Here is an 18,718-nt window from a genome sequence, read left to right as displayed (position 1 = left end):
TTTGCAGTAAGTTGCACTGAATGGCCTAATAGGTCATTTTCATCTCTGGCTTACGTGGTAATAATAGAATAATAATAACAGAGGTTGCAAAGCATTCCTACCCTGGCTGAATCAGCTGGCTTTTTTATGGGCTGGTTATTCATTAAGCAATAAATATTCATGGATTTTTCAGGAAAGACATAGTGCATAATTCGTCTTGAGCACAATTAAACAGGACAGGCAGCCTTATCCTGCAGCAGATCACAAAGGACTGAACTTGAGTGACAGGCTTGAGTGACAGCCTAAGTATGCCTGACAGTTGCAGAAGTCATCAGATTCTTCAACAGCAATTGTAAAGGCTTCTCACATTGTGTCTTTGAGCCTTTTCAGTGTAAAATCCCGTATTGAAGGGGAATGAGTTACTAATGCTACCGTACCAGAGAGAAATTCAGTGCCTGGTTTGAGTCAGATGAGTACTTTTCACTGTTGCTCTTGTCCCCCACGCCTCTGGACGTACGGAGGGTCAAATGCAGATTTGCCTCTAGACCAGCCGTTACAGCTCAGGCTTCAAAAACGTGAAGCATCTGAGTTCAGTACCTCAAGAGGCAAGAAAAACTGCAATTCCTGTGCCACAGCTCAGCAGAAGACACCGGCTCTATACTCACATCACATAAAGTATTGCTAAATATTGACCACATGTTACACTGCAGTTATCGAGGATTTTCTGTTCGAGGCTCCTGTACCTGCGCTGGCAACAGGAGCTCAGCAGGTGAGTAATAATCCCAAACCCTGCGTGCTCCTTCTCCGGCTCTGACACGCACACATACTCACACTGCTAAATTTATTTCCCCCTTGCTGAAGGACTCGCTGCTGACTTTCCCTCCAGCTTACATCTTTTCCCACATGCTGCTGACTTCTGTGATCTCTTCCCCCTTCTCTCCCCATCCTCTGCCTGTGTCAGCAAGGCTGACGGCAAAGCTGCTCTCAGCCCGACAGCGGATGTGGGGGGCTCACCCGACGGGGGTAAATGTTCCCATCACGCTCCCAAGAGCCACGGGAAGTTAAATGGGAAGTCAAAGCCCAAAGCGAGTTGTCTCATTAAGACTCAGGAGTGTTAACTGTGACACTTAAATATGTGGGATCTAAAGGTTATCATTTGTCGGTGCCTTATTTTGGCACTTACTCAGTTGATATAAACTGCACTGAGTCGGGGGAGATATTGTGAGCTCCCGAAGATGATCTCAGCCATTAAGCCCTCAGCTTCTTGTGACTTTACCCACCTACACTCCTCCACCTGGTAACAGGCCAGGAAACCAGAGGTTTACCCCATTCCTCAGGTTACAGGACCTCAAAATAATAAATAATGCCCTGAAAACACAAGCACAATGGATTTAAAGCAAATCACATTAAAAAACCCTACTCTGATTTACTCCTGGAACTAGAAATGCTATTTCAGAGAACTGGTTGAAGTGCAGCACTGCTTAAATAAGGTATCCACATTGGTATATATGGCTTTCCACATGTTTCTGAGCCTAGCAGAACAATTTATGCTTTTCCTCTGTGGACAGTGTCATCCCTGGAGATATCCTCTCTCTCAGGACCAAAGGCCTCCTCCCAGATGAACATTTCATACTCCTTGACAATTTTTTGTTCTTCATGGAGGGCCTCCTCATCTTCCCAGACAGCTCACTCCTTTTCCAGGAGAGCTGTTTCATCTGCCCACAGAGATGCTTCTTCTGCCCATAGGACTCTGTCCTCATCCAGAGGACTCTGTCTTTCTCGCAGAGGAGCTGATCTTCTTTCCAGAAACCCTTATCCTTCTTCCAGAAAGCATTATAGTCCTTCCAGAAGTCACGATACACCTTCCAGAAGGCTTCTGCTTCCTCCTGAACAGCCTTTTCTTTCTCATGAAAGTCAGCTTCTTCCTCCCAGACAGACTTCTCCTCCCAGAAGGCTTGGATGGCCATCTTGACATCTCTGATTTTTTCCCAAAAGCCCTTGATCTTCTCCCAAAAGCTCTTCATTGTCTCCTGAAAACTCTGAATCTCCTCCTGAAAGGCTTTCTCAACCTGCAGCTTTTTGATGAGCTTCTGCTGGTGGGAGGTGCAGTAGGGAGAGCAGGACATCAGCTGGCAATGGCAGCTCCAGTTCACGTGCTCATCGCTGATGGAGGGGGCAGAGACCCAGCCCGGTCCCCCACCTCTCGCACTGTGGCCCAACAGAGAGGGGAGCAGTGGGTGTCAGCGATGACATCACCCAAAACTATGTCATAGTTGGCTTGGAATGATGTCATACCACAAGTGAGGATGTTTACCACTGGCGACAAAGAAATCCCTGCCCAGCACTCAGCCAGCATGAACTGTGGCAGCACCTGAAAGCCAACCTGTGCCGTGCAGGGCAAAGGCTGGGATTTCTCAAAGTCATTTCCCACTGTGACTCGAGGTGCTGCTGGTTTGGAGAGGGGTGAGGGGCTGCGCCAGGACCAGCCCTTGGCGCTGTGCTGCCCGTGCCGGCCCTGATCAGCAGACGCCACTCTGAAGGACAGACACCTCTGCTGTTTTCCCTCTGGTGCTCAAGGCACTCTCGTTTCTTTGACCCTTGGCTATGTCTCCTGTCCCTTCACAGACTCCCCCCAAAATATACAGCTTCCAGAATCACGAGAAACTTGAGTGATGAAGAGAAAACAAAAATCTAATTTTCCGTTCACTAATCTGCCTAATAATTCTACAGCAAGGATTAAAGCTGGTTACTTATTTATACCGTTTCACTAGATTTATTATGACTTAGTGCACCGTGCCTCCAGCTCCACAGCAGGGAGCAGGTCGCTTTATAAATAGAAAGCTTTTGCTTATTAATATGTTATGAGCCTGCCTATCCCTCGCTCTACCATCCGGAAAGGCCCCAGGGGCAGCAGATGCAATGCAGCTAGTGGCAATATGCACCATGCACCTCTTTTGCACGAGGGTTGAGAAGGCGGGGAGCGCCCCGTGCCCGCGTGATGGCTCCAGGGCACGGTGACAGGATGGACAGGCAGCCCGAGCTGCAAGACCTCCCATGCACCTTGGCAAACATGCTGCCCCTTGAGCCCCTGAGCCCACCAGCGTGTGACGCCACCGTCACACCTTTGCTGTGCTGGAGACATAGACCCTCCTCATCCCAGGCTTCTCCCCTCTCCAAAAGATGAGCTGAGCACTGGCAGGGACATTCCCCATCCTCCTTCCCAGCATTTTGGGTATGGCCAAGGAGTCTTCTAGTGACAACTGCCCAGCTCCTGCCTCTCCCCACCTCCACAAGCACTGAACAGGCCAGAGGATAGACGGCTCTTTCACAGCAGCTGGGATGAGCTCTCATGGGTAGCAAGCTAGAGGGGACCTGCTGGGGGATTTTGGGCGAATACATGAGAATTTTGGTTCTGCTGTTTCCTCCTCATGCTACTTCCTGGTTCCTGAACCCTCCTCCTATAGCTGGGGCTTCCCTGGGTGGTCGGAGGTGATAAAAGAGGAAGGCAGGCATCTTCAGCTTCACTCTCACGGAGCTCCTGGGCCCACCATTTTTTCCCTGCTCAGTGTGAGAAGGATCCAAACAAGTGGTGTCTCATCTTGGGGGTTAGTGGTACCACACCATGTGCCTAGAAGGCTAGAAAAATTAGGTGAGTAAACGTGCCAAAAACTAATTGCCAGGAGCCTGTTATTACTTGAGTTGCAGAGGAGCTGCTGAAGCAGAAGCCATTTCTCCTCCACCAAAGGAGTTCCTGACGTGGCTCCACTCTCCCTGTACTTTCAGTGGGGTCCCGGGTTGGCAGTTTCTCTTCATTCACAGCAGAAATGTCATTAAATAGAACATGCTGCATTTCTGCTCCCCAGGATTGTGTCTGGCAGCAATTAAGGCAATAGCAGTTCAGTTCTAGCCATCCCTGTAAGCCCCAGCAGCAGCTGCCAGCCCATTAACAACCTCAAATACGCTGTCTCTTCTTTAAAATGAAGGTGATGTTGCTTCTGCTTGGCTAATTTTGCCATGCTCATTAGCCTGGAACATATTTCTGAGGCGAGGCCCTTGGTAGCCTAGATAAGTTGTGCATATCTCCAGCATGCCACCACACTGCACGGGCTCTGACATAGCCCGTGCTCGCCCTGGCACTTGCACTGCTGCAGGTGGTCGGAAGCCATACGGGCTTTCACTCTGCCTGGTTTTACTCTTTGCAACATGAGGATGAGGCAGCTTTTGGGTTATACACTAGCATATCTTCCCCAAACCAGCCAGAGGGCCACGTGGAGGACATAGGTGCTGACACAAGTCAGTGTCGGTGCTGCAGCAAGAGTCGAAGAGCCAGAGCTAACATGCATGCACAGAGATGACTATTTGACTCAGGGATAATCCCAGAAATTTATGTGCAGAAATGGGATCTCCTAGGGCCAATCCCCAGGGATCACCCCACAGGTGATCTCCTCCTGTCCTGCCCTGTGGATCCAGGGCCTGAGCCTGTCCTGGGGGCACAGTGCCCTGCACAGCAAATTCAGATGGGTTTCTTTGCAAAAGCAGAGCAGACTTGTTCTTGAAAGCATGACAGATGGAGGATCAGCAACCCAGGGCAGGGAGAAACAAGGAGTAGCTTCTTCATATATCATATTTTAGGGACATGGTTTAGTGGGACTTGGCAGTGTTAGGTTTAAGGTTGGATTCGATGATCTTAAAGGTCTTTTCCAACCTAAATGGTTCTATGATTCTCTGATTCCTACACCCTTCTGCCCTTCCAGGGTTCAGATGGATAACTCCTTAAGAAAACAATGTCACTCTAACATGGAGGAAGCAATCCAGGTGCCTAAACACAGGCATCCAGTGCCATTTTAGACACTCAGGAATATATAACCCATCTGCAGATGATACTGGCAGAAGGTAACACATAGGAGGCCTACGTCCTTTGGGACCCGCAGCTGGAAGCTAGGGGAGATATCCCAATACATACCATGGCACGGGGCACCCATGTGTATATGTGAGTCCCACCTTTAAGTCTGTCTCTGATTTATGTGGCTAAAGCTTCATTTGGATCCTGCCCCAAGAGGTTACTAGACTACATCAGGAAGCCATTTTACTATCATGAAGCTTCCATCTCCTGAATGTGCATCAAGTGATACAAATAAAACTTTGAGAGCTTTTTCCTCATATGCCATGGTAAAAATATTACCATTTGTTCTTTTACTGCGCTCCTGAGGCAGGCTTATAAAGATGTAGGGTAATTATATCAGAGTACATTTTTCAATTAGAACATCATTATTGTCTCACAGAAAATTACTAAATTATATCATTTTGTTCCACAAGTCTGCAAACACTCTTTCAATTGTCATCAAAATAATAGTCATTTGGTTTCTGCAGACATCTCTAAGAGTGCAGAAGCAATGGCTAACGAGTCTGAATCTAGTTTAGATCTTTTCTCTTACTAGAGTAAGATCTGACGGATAGATGTAAAATGAAATCGATAAAATTATCTCTTTACTTGGTATGACTCTTGTTATTCTTCTTATTCTTACCATTTCATAACCATCCAAAAAAAAATAAAGCCCCGAAGATACGTAGCAATTATGGTCATGCTACTGGAAAACTTAGCATTTTTAAAACTCTGTAACAGGGACATGCAATACTTACAGAAGCGCAGTCCTTATGGCAGCTGGGTCTCTGACGCCCACTGGTGACTGTGACCCATTGGTCACCTACAGTGATGTAGTTTCATGAATTTTCAAACCATTGACTCGAAGTCAAGTGGTGCTGGGTGGAGCTGGAAGGAGGCTCTGGGCTCCTGGCACAGTCTGAGCCACGACTGGTGCTTTGCTTCATTTTCATATGGGCTGTTTCTGAAGAACACCCATCCGGGGGTTGTATTACCCTCGCTGGCTCCCCTCCTGGTTTAGGGAAACTGCCTGGAAGACAAGAACAACACTTACACTAAATGTTAGACACATGCTTAAATTATGTCGTTACGGTTGTGTGTCTAAATTTGGCACCCAATGTAAATGCTACTGTATCTTGTGTTATTTGAACAAAACCAAATGCTGGAGCTAAAGCTGAGCACGGATACAGCCTAGTCCGGATGGTTTTCAAAAGTAAATCTGTGATCCTAAATCTACCTGGAAGCTTGCTTCAAAAGCGTAGCCTGACTTTTAGGGGGGGTGGCTCCTACTAAAGTCATTGGGAAGAAATGGTGGATGAGTGGCTTCGAAAATCAGGCCTGTCTTTACAGAGGGTATTTTAACCTGGATTTACGTTCCTAGTCCTCTGTCAGTTGAACAACTTCTCTGAAGTGTGCAATGTTTTCATTATAAGCAATGTAAACGCATTTAGTGCAACTCAGCCCCCGATACTGTAGGGTGTGAAAGAGGCGCTTTACTGACAGAAGAAGTTGTCTCTATTTTTCTGTTGAAATTGTGTTAAAATTTAGAGAAGGCTGTTTAGTTTCTGTTTGGTTGTAGGGTGCTTCACTGAGTCACAGTGATCTCTCCGTTCATGAGACCTCGAGCCAAATTTGTCTCAGTAATCCATCTTGTTTGATGATAAAAACAACTCTCCAGCTAGCAACTGAGGACAGGCAGAAAGAATGAGATGCTTCAAGAGGACTGCAGGAGAAATCAAGATTAAAAAGCGTCATGATTGCATGAGGAGATAACCCTTGGAAATCTGTTCCAGCTTTTTCTGTTTCAAGGCTTTTTCAGACATCCAAAGGTCACAGTACTTCAGCTAGAAGCACCTTCTACCAAAATACTTTTTTCTTGCTCCAATGTTCCTTCTTTGAAGTTCAGAATTTTTATATTTTTTTTTTATATGGGAATAGTTCAGATACAATCCTGTTCCTTTAGAAAGTCTTGCTGCCCTGGCAAGCCTCTTGTTATTCTTCTTCCCAGATGAGATATTTCCCTCTTTGCAAATGGGTTGCCTTGGTTTGTGGAAAGGTTTTCCCTTCTCTCAATTTGCTTCATCCCTTCCTCCAGGGGCTGTTTCTTCTTTCCGCAATGTTTTCATGTGCCGTACGTTCCCACTATAGTTCCCCATTTGACACTATAGCTGGAAAACACTGACGATGGAAAGAATACTATTTAGTCAAATACTTTCTGAACTTTAAGGAAAACACTGTTTTTTCTAGAGAAGAGGTTTTAGTGACGCAAGTACAGCAAACAGCACAATAAAAACTGCGCGGTGGTGATTTGGTGAAACCTTTGTGTATAAATTTTTGATATTCCAGCTCTTGCCATTAATCCATGGAGTTGCAGCAGCAGGATATATTATTTCTTCCTCTTCTGATTTTTTTCAATAACCCCTTTCCTCCTCACAACATAAATTCTGTTTTCAAAGAGGGTCTTTCGGTCTTTTGGTCTTTCAGTCTTTCAGCTTTCAACTCCTCATCCTTTGCCATTTCAACACAGATTTCCTGGTGAAATGGGGAGATGGATTTCACTCAAAAGTGCTTTCAACATCACTGCTACCAGTAACAACCTTCCTGGGAAGGACTGTAAGGGTAGAAATTTGCTCTCTGGCACATCAGTAAAAACATCCGTGCTTTTCCTTTCAAGGACAAGGAGGCTCTCACCATCCTTTTTTGGGAGGAATGCATGAGCATGGACTTGGACATTTGGCTGGATTCTGTGTATGGATGAGGATTTCCAGGATGCTTTGCCCCATGTGGGGACGGCAGGTGACTGCTGCCAGAGCAGCAACACCTGGAAAACACAGAGGTTCCAGGAGACAAAGAGCTACCCAGCAACTTTGCCCAAAGCCCCACACAGTCCCGGCGCCTCCCTGCTCTCCTGGGTCATCCCACAGAAGCACATCCAGGTCCCAGTTCAAATTTTGGCCCCAGTGTTGCTGGCGGGCAGGTGACATGCAGGGAGAGGAAGCCTCCGCTCCAAGGATCACACATGCTTCACTAACAGGAGCCCACAAAGGACACGTTACTGTTTGTTAGCCTGACACACATCCAAAGCCATGAGATGGGGGGTGTGATTCGGGTCCAGACTCTGTGTATGTACCCAAGTACTGATGTCTATGTGCCAGTAGTGTCCGGAGAGCAATTAGCTGGCCAAGGGCATGTGCTGCCTCATGGTGACTTGAATCCCACCACAGACCCCACTGGCTAGGGCAGCTCTCCATTGGCCTTAATGAGAGCTGGGACATCTCAACAGCAACATTTTGTTGTCTGCAATTTGGACCCGATTTCCAGCCAAGGGGTCCAGTAGAGGTGGGACTTGAGTCCATGCCCTACCTAGACCATTAGATGGCAACAGCTAAATTTATGTATGCATACATGTGTGTGCATCTTCACTCATTTTCTGCTGTCCTAGAGAGGGCTCTGTGCAGTAAGGAACGGCTTTGCTCTTTGGTTACACTGCCATTTCCACCATGTACCAATGGGCAAGGTCTTCATAGTGAGGGGGTGACTGCTCTGCCTCAGTGGTCCTTCATCCATCACTAAAATAGCAGCAATCACTTTCTGTCCAATGTTTGTAGCTGTCTGGCCAGATTTCCTCACCTCCTTGAATTTCTGCCCATGTGGAGCTAAATCCTTCAAGGGAGTATCTGTGTTTCTGGAAATGTTACGCTGCACAGGATGGACCATCTGTTGTTGCAAGTGCTCAGGTATCTTTGGACTTGGGAAGTAGGTATTTTTAGAGAGAAAATGAGATGGAAGGAGTTACAGAATCACACAATACCTTAATTGACTTGAAGCAAAGCGCTGTATATGCTATATATGCCATATGTTTTGTGGAAGGAACTTCGGGCACCTTCCAGTGGTGAATCAAGCCAAGTTGTGGTTACAACCCCATTTTGTAAGACAGCTTTAGCAAAAGAAAAGCCGCATGGAGTTCTCAGGTTCAGTGTCCTTCTCTCACAGATGCTCCATCACATCATCACCTCACAGAAGCAGTAATATGATGCAGAGAGGACTTCCATGGCAGCCTTCTGACCACTGCACACAACCTTGCGCACACTGTGTGGCCATGCATCTCCAGAAATAATGAGAAATCACCTTAACAAACCTATCCCAAAAACATCCGTGTGAGCAAAAAAAAAAACAACCCAACAAACAAAACCCCCAAAACAAGACCTTCAGTTGGTTAATTTTAAGACTTTAAACTCGGAGCAACTGTAGATGTTCTGAAGTTTCAGACCAGATGAACATCTTGTGCATCTGCTAGTCCTCTCAGCCTAGAAAAAGACGTTTCCTATAGGCAGTGAGAAGCTGCTTCTGACTCTTGCTGCTCTGATGGTTAGAAATCAGCTTCTATTTCATGGCCCATTTATACTCATTTCTTCTAAATCCTTTTTTATTTATTATTTTATATAAGCAATCCTTTATCCCTGGTATATTTACAGAGATTAAGTATACGTCTTTAGCTCTTGCCTTAGTAGGCTAAGCTAGCTGAACCCTGTAGATTCATCTAAAAAAACAGATTCCGCATACCTCTGTCTTTTCTAATGGCTTTTTTTTTTTTAATTTCCTCTTCTCTGCTGTCGCTAGAATTTTTAGCAAAATCTGTTACAATTTTTTAGCAAATACCAATATTCCTATTTTCCTAATACTGAATGAACTCAAGTCAGCAGTGTTTATCAAAACACTCACCACGTGGTTTTATTATTATTATTCATGACAGTAGCCCACAGGGGTCCCACCAGCTCTCAGACTGCATGTTGCTTGCACAAATCGGGGCAGCGATCACCCTGGAGAATTTAGCCAAAACAGACTTAAACTGACACTCGGTAAAGGCAAAAAGGTACATCATCACCTCTATTTCACAGCTCAGAAACAAAGATCACATAAGAAATGCCGTCACAGCTGCTAAAGGATCAATATGTTCCCATGCAAGACCGACCAGCAAAGCCTTACGTGCATTAAGAAAAAGCTCAGTACATTTTGGACTAGATGATCTGAAAGGTCCCTTCCAACCTAAGCAGTTCTATATTACAATTCATGTGGAGCTGATGTTCTCAAATACTACATTTGCAACATTGATGATGGAAAACTTGGAGCCTGAACCGCTGTGTAGTGAAGCAAAGGGAAAAGGCTCTTTGCATTCTTTCCTGCCAGCATAGAGCCCTTGATTTGTTTCAAATAATCTGCAAAAATGATGAGTGCTTTCAAAGGTTAGCATCATGCTCTCTTCTACCAGCAAGTGCTAAATATGTGTGGAAGAAGAGATGCTAAGTGGAGAGAGCTGTCTGGTCCTCTTCAGCACAGGACTGCTGTGACCTCTGTCTTGGGCTCTTCATGGCATGGCTTGCTCACATGGAAGAAGAACATGAGCAATCAATCAAAATTAATGACCAAAAGGTCAGGTAAAGCATGGGTGACCTTTCCTGGAAGTAAAATATTAAACCTTAGGCCATAAGTAACCTGAGGTCATCGGTGAACTGAGGGAAGTGAACACTAAAGATGACCTCAGGCTGCAGACAGAAGGGACTGCCAGTGTGAACATCTTTGAAAGTGGTTGCTCCACTCTAACACCTCAAAGGTGAACACGCAGAATGGTAAGTTAAAAAAAAAAAAACAAAACACACATAATTTTTCTCAGTTTTAGGTCAAAGTCAGGCAGGTACCTGTTACACACAGGCAGGGTTTGAGCTGAGCAGACTCAAAAAAGGACAAAGACCTTCTATATCAATTACTGCTCACATCTCCCTAATACAGAGAGCTAAGTACTGCCAACAGAAGTGTCACACGCTGTCTTCGGTGCCCTTTTCCTATCCCCCAGAGATATTAAGTACATCTTGTGACATGCTTTCTTAGCTAATCTGGCTACAGGTGATGGAAACTCTAGTCCTAAATTATTCTTAGGTAATTCTCACTGTGTGCTAAGTTCTGGTCTTATAGATCTGAAGATCCCGTTACCCCAATGGTAATTCAAAGAAATGGGATGGAATTTACTGCAAATCAGCCCTTCAGGCCTCATACGCACGCTCTTTTTCAAGGCTAGGAGAAATAACTGAATAATCTGGTTCTATTCTACCTCAGAGCAAAACCACATTGAAATCATATTTCTGTGCTGGGTTCCTGTTGGGGACCTTACCTCGAAGCCTATATCAGATCTGGTATCCCTTAAAAGTAGCTTTGACTGTGCTTCTTGCAGTCACTAGCGTGTGTGTCAAATATCTTCTTCTTCACTGCTCTTCTCTTTTCCACCTGGGAATAAGAAGAGACCAAGACACTTGAGCACCTTAGTTATTTCAGTCTTCTACTTAATCTGAAACCAAAACAAAAAAAACCAAACCAAAAGCAGATATAGAGCAGAACAGCACAGTGTAAGCAGCAACATATCCAGCACCTCTGCTTCACATCCCCCTCTCTTCTGCTCCTTCTCCCTTTCCTTCTTCCTACTCTTTATTTGTCCATACAAATGAAGGATCCTGCTCAATTTTAAAATGATGGGTTTCTTCTTCCTGAGGATTCCCACTCTTGAGATAGGGCTTCAGTTTGTGCCACGAGGGAACATGAATGAAGCCTGTGAGCAAACTCTTGTTGCAGAAAGGAACCATGCATGGGGCTGGGGCAGGGCAGGGATGGGTGAGTGCTCAGCCATCTGACACCAGACAAGCTCTGGTGTTTCAGCATCACTGTGGCCCCTCAGCATAGTATTTGCTCAGTCCCATCCCAGCCTGCTCAGTCTTCCCGTCATTTCCTAATCCTCTTAGGTTACAACCATGGGCTTGCCAGATACAGCTTCGTGGCCAAGCAGCTACAGCACAGTTGTAGCCAGCTGGCCACGTGCTGGAGAGCTGGTCACTGTGGTGCAGGACAGGTGATCTCCCAATGGCACCTACAAGAGAGGAGCAAGAACTGTCCCCAGTGCCGAAACCTCTGTCCAGGCCTTTCCATACCCATTAACCCCACGGGGCACGGCTGTGAACAAAGCTCTGTGGCAAGCCCTGCTCTGACAGCATGAAGCTACTGGTCCTCATGTGACAACCTGTGTGAGTCTTACTGCTCATTTCAGCTGAAGAGGACTCCTGGAAGTGCTGCCCCAATGACAATAGTATGAAAACACAAGACACCTTTTGAATGGAGTTGCCATCTGGCGTGCTCAGTGCACGGGACATGGCGCTTCCCCCAAAGGCTGTGCTGGAGGCACTTGGAGCCCAGCCCATGTGCAAGGGAACATGACTTGGTTTGAACATCTTCCCCCATTTTTGAGTAGAGCCTCATTTGGGGCATGCTACGGTTGCGCACCAGGAGCTGCAGCTCATCAGCCAGGCACTGGGAACTTGCTTGTGTACCTACACTCCATATGAACACCTCTACACCTCCTGCTTGGACACCTTGTCCTCCCCTGTGCCGTCCAGAGTCAACCTTTGAGCATAGTGCCATCTGGTGAGGCTTGAGATACTCATGCAGCCCAAACAAATAATGTCACATCTCACTCACAAACCCCTTGGGACAGTAAAATTTAAAACTGGGCCCAAATGCCAGCACATCCCTGAAACAAATTTTCAGCAGGAGAAGCAACAATAGGCCTAGCATTTCACCAAAAATGTATCATTTGCATGAGTGAATCTGCTTCCTCGGGTATAAGCCAGAGGCCAGATTTACTATAGCTCCAAGCTGAGTTGGCTCTTAACCCAGCTTTCATCTACTGCAACTGGGTCTAAAATTGTATCTTTTGGCACTTGACGCCCAGGATACAGAGGGTTCTTGAACGGACACAAAGGGAGCCCAAAATATTGGGTTTGTTATGCGGTGCCAATACTACATCAGCTACCTGGAGAGGTGCTATCACCTCCTCTTTGTGGAAGAAGAACTCAAGGTCCCCAGGGAATCCCCCTGGGCTCTTGCTCAAAAAGAAACTGGCTTGGCAGGAAATGTTGCTGTTGAAGAAGGTGTTTTTTTACAAGGGGCTTAGGCCCTGCTCTAGATGCCTTCTTCTCCAGCCATGAGACGATGCTCTGTGCATGGAAACACGTGGCTGGGAGAGGCCATGGGGCTGGCTGCCACTGAAGCACCTTTCTGACAAGCATCCCATGAACTCAGGCTCCCACCTTGAACCTCTTGGATGCAGCCTGGAACCAAGCCCTGTGGGTGGGTGATGGGGATCAGGAGCCGGTGGGGTGAGTCCCAGTTTATGGGACTGGGAGGGTCTGCATAAGGCAAGATTTCATCTCCCAAAGCAGAGATTTGAATGCATCACCTAAATACACAGGTGCATAGAGGCAAAGGTTATTTCTCATTGCATAGGGGGCTCCAGCCCCCCCTCCCCGACATGGCCCTACAGAAGAAACACAAAATTAACCAACTCTTGCCTTTCCTGCCTGGTCAGACTAGAGGGTTAGCATTGGGATCCAGATTGCAGATACCCAAATGAGGCTGTCAGAGATACAGGTGTCTACACACAACATAGGTATCCACATCAAAGAGCAGACCTAACCAATACAAGAGCTGTTCAGGTAAATACAGGCTTCTAGAGGTGCTGAGGTGCCCTTGGACATCTATCCAGGGCTGGCAGATATGAGACAGGACCTACAGGAGACCCACACCCTTCTGGTCTGGTGGCTGCAGGCCAGGCAGGATACTTAGAGGATCCCCAGGTGGGACTAAATGTCTGCATTTATGGAACTAAATCAAGCCATGACTCTCCCCAGCCCCTAATGGAAGTTCATAGGTAGACAACTCCACCAGCGTCTCCTAACTCCACACCCCTCAATACTGCACTGAACTCCATCCTCGCTCGTTTGCAGTCACTTAACCGTTCTGCGATATTCCTGCTTTGACACCCTCTCAGCAACTTTTCTCGTTATTGTTCACCATAATTACTCTACCCTAAATATATGGTTCTGTTTCTCATGAATTAAGGCTACAAATAGAGATTTGGGTCTTTGCTTGTGGAGGATTAGTATTTTCACTTCTGTTGAACAGATACAATGTCAAGTATGATTTTGCTATCCTCCAACTGAGGAGGATAAATGCACTGACAGGTGGCAAAAGGCATATTTTATGAGTGAGAAAATGAAATACAACAAATGAAAATGTACAATGTTTTCTCCTGTTGTCAGTGGAAGAGTATGTTTTATTATGGCTGCATGCAATGGGAATATTAGCCCTGATCTAATCAAATTAAACTGCTGATTTAGATTATTGTATTTCATGCATAGTAACTTTACGGGCTTTGACCTTATTTTTCATTGTATGTAAAACCTTCATGAGTTATTAGCCTTTTTTTGTCAACTATATTGTAGAAGTGAGAGGTTTATTCCTGCTGTGACATTGAAGGAGGCATTTTGCTGCTAGGAGAGTTTAGCATTTTATTCATCTGTGATAACTTTCCCTTATACTCTAGCACGAAGCACAATTAAGACAGAAATGTTGAGTAGTTTTATTATGCCCTTGTGTGAAGAGCTAATCTTTTTTTCCCCACTTCATTTTTCAGGGATTCCCAAAGGATTTTACAAACTCTACACATGTGTCTAGCACATTCTGCAGTGGCATAAACAAAGAATACACGGACCTCAACGGGGCCTTTGGCTTTTATACTTTTAGTAATTCCTCTTTCTCTTATTGCAAGTTTCAATGGCGCTGGAATTTCATGGTTAACATTCTGGGCTTATGGGTAAATTTTGCTCACGTTAATTTGGGCAATTGTTACATTGTTGGGTGAGCAGGGGAACAGAGGACTGGGGTCTTTAAATCAAGGTATTTATTATTTCAAGGAAAAAATTCTTTACACGGAACAATGCACAGGTTCACCTCCTGAATTACCAGTGGGAGACAATCTCTGACGAATGCCTTTCAATAAAAATGAAAGAAAGTGCTTTTTTCCCTATAGGAAAGCATTGAAGATTCCTAAGGAAGTCATTTCGTTAGTAACTTCTCAAACACTGGCGTTTTGTTTTAGGCTGGCTTCCTACGGAAACACACTGTGTGCATTTGTAGCCTTGGGTTTTGTTCTCTGGTTGTTCTCTCTAAATAACTTTTGCTGAATTTGATCAAATTTGATAGAGTAATTGAAGAGTCAGAGATACAAGAAAATGAGGTGAGGACACCTGTCTTGGACAGTGACTATGGATGCAGGGAACATCTCCTGTTACTTTCCCAGGATTATCCCCCAGCATCCAGGGCTGGAGGCTCGCAGACGTCCTCAGCCACAGCTGGTACCTTTGTGTCTTTTAATCTCCTTTACAACAGAAGCAAGGCAAATCTCATCCTGCTCTGCTTGCGTGTTGCATATTTAAAGTAGAGAAAAGAGATGCCCTAAGTAACCCAGCTGAGGGAAAGCTGCAGCACGAGCAGTTATCCTTTACTAGAGACTCTCCCCATAGGTTGTCCAGCACATTTTGTCCTTTGTCGCTTTGTTTCTCAGGCCTAGATTACATTATGATAAATCGTCCTAAGTAAGGAGAAGCCTGAAGCAGACAGTCTAATATTTTCTCATTTTTTCTGCCTTGCCTCTTGGGCATTCGCCAAGTAAACTGCCACAGAGATGGGCATGTAAACCTCCCTTCCCCAAGACAGTCTTGTAGGAAGAAGCCGAGGAACTGAAACATAGACAGTGACAGCCTTCACGTGGCTCTGTAATTTACTGTGACAGCCACACAAAAACATCTCCTCGGTGATGTGGATGAGAAGAATGTGCCTGGTCGGATCTCGTGCATGTCGGCAGGCTGAAGCATTTCACAGCGTCCGCCCCACGCTGAGCTCTGCAGCTTCCACACCATCCCAGGAGATGGAAATGGTCACCTCCTGGCCCCCACAGCCCAGGGGACTTTGGACTGGGCACCCGGTAACTCGCTGCACCGACAGCACTTCCAGTCCCAGTATCTTCCTAAGGCTGCCTAAAAATTTCCTTTAGAATCACCAAAATCAAGTAGTTTGATGGTACCCCAAAGTATCACTGTCAACATCGGCTGCACTTGCCGCAGGGACCCTTGGTCCCCATTATTTTTTGCCATGATATGTGACGACTGAATGTTATAATTTCTGGGATCCCTACAGGCAGTCATTAAAACGCTGGTAAGTTGGTATTGATGATTGGACTCCTCTGCGTAAGCAGAGTATTTCTCATCAGATAAATACACCTTTTTTTTTGCCTTGAACAATGGAAGAAATGAAATGTACACTGAATTTCTTTCCCTTGGGCTGTTTATATTTCAATATACAAGGATAATTTATACAAGAAAATGTAACATTTCTGATTACATGCAGCATTTAAGAAAACAGCCAAACTCTTCCAATTTGAAAAGAACAAAATAACGTAGGAGATGGGGGACTATTTCTATGTTGATTTTGACTTCTGAGTCATCAAGTTAGGAGAAAGCCCTGTAGCAAAAGTATTCACCCTATATAGAGTGTGAAAATAAACTGAAAATTAACACAAACTGAAAAGAAAAGACAGCATCTTTACAGGGCCCTTTCCCTCTCCGCACTAATCATTAAGTAGCCAGGAAAATACCTGTTGAGGTGTAACTTCTTCCAAAATGGCACCTGGTGAAGGAATCCCAAGTGCCTGTTATGGGGGGATGTAAACGTCCCTCCTGGCCTGAGAGGGGCCCCATGTTTTAGGAAACTGTGCTCTGGTTTGTGCTTTTGGTGGCAGTGTCACAGAGTCCCTTTGCTCAGCTCAGCCCAGTGACTTCCAGCAGCACAAGGAGATCAGCACACAAGCTGGAAAGCCGTAGGCTGGAATGTGTGACCACTGTGGCACAACCTCAGCAGTCACAGGCAACCCAAAACTTGCTTCAAAGCTTTGCAGGGGGCAAGAAAAAGCACACCAAAGAAGGCTGTGATATTGGAAATAACTGAAATCCTTGTTGATGCCCCGTGCCAGGCACTGGCCTGGGAACAACTGCCAGAAAAGCAGCTTTCTCCACTGGAAGAAGGAGCTTTATTCGATTGTAGCAAAGAAGAACTAGGAACACATAAAGCCAAGCTGTCTAGTTTGGCCACTCGGCCGGCGTGTCTCAGTCTCTTCCTGCTATGTCTCTTCCAGCACCAGTGGAGAGCTGGTGTCTTCGTTAGAGAGAAGCGTCTTTGTTGACTGTACGGAGGAGCTGGGTTCTCTGTTTAAGTGCTCAAATAAACCCCTGCTTAAGCGCAATGAATAAAAGCCTTAGTCTCACCCTTTGCTTCACTGCTGAACTTCCTCAAGCAAAACTTTCCAGGCTTCCAGCCTTGGACCTGAAGACACATTAGCAAAATTCCTGTTTTTCTCTCTGAAACTGTTTTGCTTTATAGCTGCAGAATCAGCTTGAGCTGGGATTTTACCCCATCCTGCATTTGCTGCCACACCATGTTCTGTGTCTAACTCCTTCCCTAGGAATTGCTGCTACCTCTTCTCATGGAGCTGACAGCTCATGGAAGTGCCAAGCCATCAGTGTGGGAGGCTGGACTTCTTTTTTGATCCATCACTCTCAGCACTGATATTTCCACCACTTTATCAAAAAGATCTAATAATATGTGGTGGTTTTCCCAGAGTGCCATGCCCTGCAGAGGGTTTCCTTGAGCCACACAGCCACCTCTGAGGCTTCACATTGTGTGTGAAAGACATGACCTAAAGAGCCAAACCAGAAGAGAAAAGGCTTCAATTGCATGACATTTTATAGAATCATAGAATCATAGAATGGTTCACGTTAGAAGGGACCTTAAATATCATCTCATTCCAATCCCCTGCCATGGGCAGGGACACCTCCCACTAGACCAGGCTGCTCAAAGCCCCATCCAGCCTGGCCTTGAACACTTCCAAGGATGGGGCATCCACAGCTTCTCTGGGCAACCTGTTCCAGTGCCTCACCACCCTCAGAGTAAAAAAATCTCTTCCTGATATCTAATCTAAATCTACCCTCTTTCAGTTTGAAGTCATTACCCCTTGTCCTATATCCACATGCCCTGGTAAAGTGTCCCTCCCCATCTCTCCTGTAGCCCCCTTCAGATACTGGAAGGCTGCTATAAGGTGTCCCCAGAGCCCTTTCCTCTCCAGGCTGAACAACCCCAACTCTCCCAGCCTGTCCTCATAGGAGAGGTGCTCCAGCCCTCTGATCATCTTCGTCACCCTCCGCTGGACCTGCTCCAACACGTTAAAACCTTAGTTTAGACTGAGCTTGCATGGCACAAGCTTCCCCGCTGCCCGGTGCTACCTGCACTCAGAACAGGAACATCCAGGGTATGAAGCAGCTGGGAATAGCTCAGTATTTCACCTCTGTCAGTCTACTAGAACATGGAAAACAGGCGGTCGCATAAGCGTGTGGTCAGTGCTTTTCTCAGCGCACGTGGCCATGCAGCAGGGAAAAGCATGGGGGGTACAAAAACCAGCACCCGCTTGTGTTTGTGCACGTGCACATATATTTTGCTGACCCATCAGCAATCAAAGTCGCCATCAAACACCATTCTTTTCCTTCCCTTGGCTGACCCCAGTGTGGGTGCCCTTTTCTTAATGCAAGACCTTTAGCACTGGGAATGATATTGGCGATGAACTGTGCAAACCTGGCAGCTGAAGGCAGAATTGTTCCTCCTGAGGCGGAGCAGGCACTTTGTCCGCTCCCTGCCGGTGACTAACGCAGCAGGTAACCTTTTCTTTCTTTCCAGCACCTTTCAGAAAGGATTTGAAATACAATCTCCATTAATGCTGTCACTCCTCCCGCAGAGGTGCTCTCCCTCAAACCCACTTTCTCTTATAGAGGAACAAGGGCTTTCCAGAAAGTGATGCCACACCTACAATTAGACCTGAGATCTACCAAATTGGCACCTGCTGATGGGAAGGTGACCTAGCAAGTAACCACC

General features: G+C 46.0%; 1 protein-coding gene and 1 long non-coding RNA gene across 2 annotated transcripts in view; both read right to left on the bottom strand.

Annotated features, from left to right (window-relative positions):
- LOC141737935 (uncharacterized) overlaps positions 1-5,827 on the bottom strand; it is a 30,875-nt gene extending 25,048 nt beyond the window's left edge. The window contains exon 1 of the long non-coding RNA XR_012585279.1: positions 5,620-5,827. This is a non-coding gene — a long non-coding RNA (uncharacterized LOC141737935). The remainder of the gene's footprint in view (positions 1-5,619) is intronic.
- Positions 1,525-2,105, bottom strand: CCDC70 (coiled-coil domain containing 70). Its single transcript, XM_074573032.1, is given in 2 exon segments — positions 1,525-1,742; positions 1,745-2,105. Coding segments are annotated over 2 exon segments (579 nt in total).
- Positions 5,828-18,718: the final 12,891 nt, after the last annotated feature.

Source organism: Larus michahellis, chromosome 1 (genome assembly GCF_964199755.1).
Source record: "Larus michahellis chromosome 1, bLarMic1.1, whole genome shotgun sequence".
In the NCBI taxonomy this organism is placed as follows: Eukaryota; Metazoa; Chordata; class Aves; order Charadriiformes; family Laridae; genus Larus; species Larus michahellis.
This window is presented reverse-complemented; position numbering and strand designations above follow the sequence as displayed.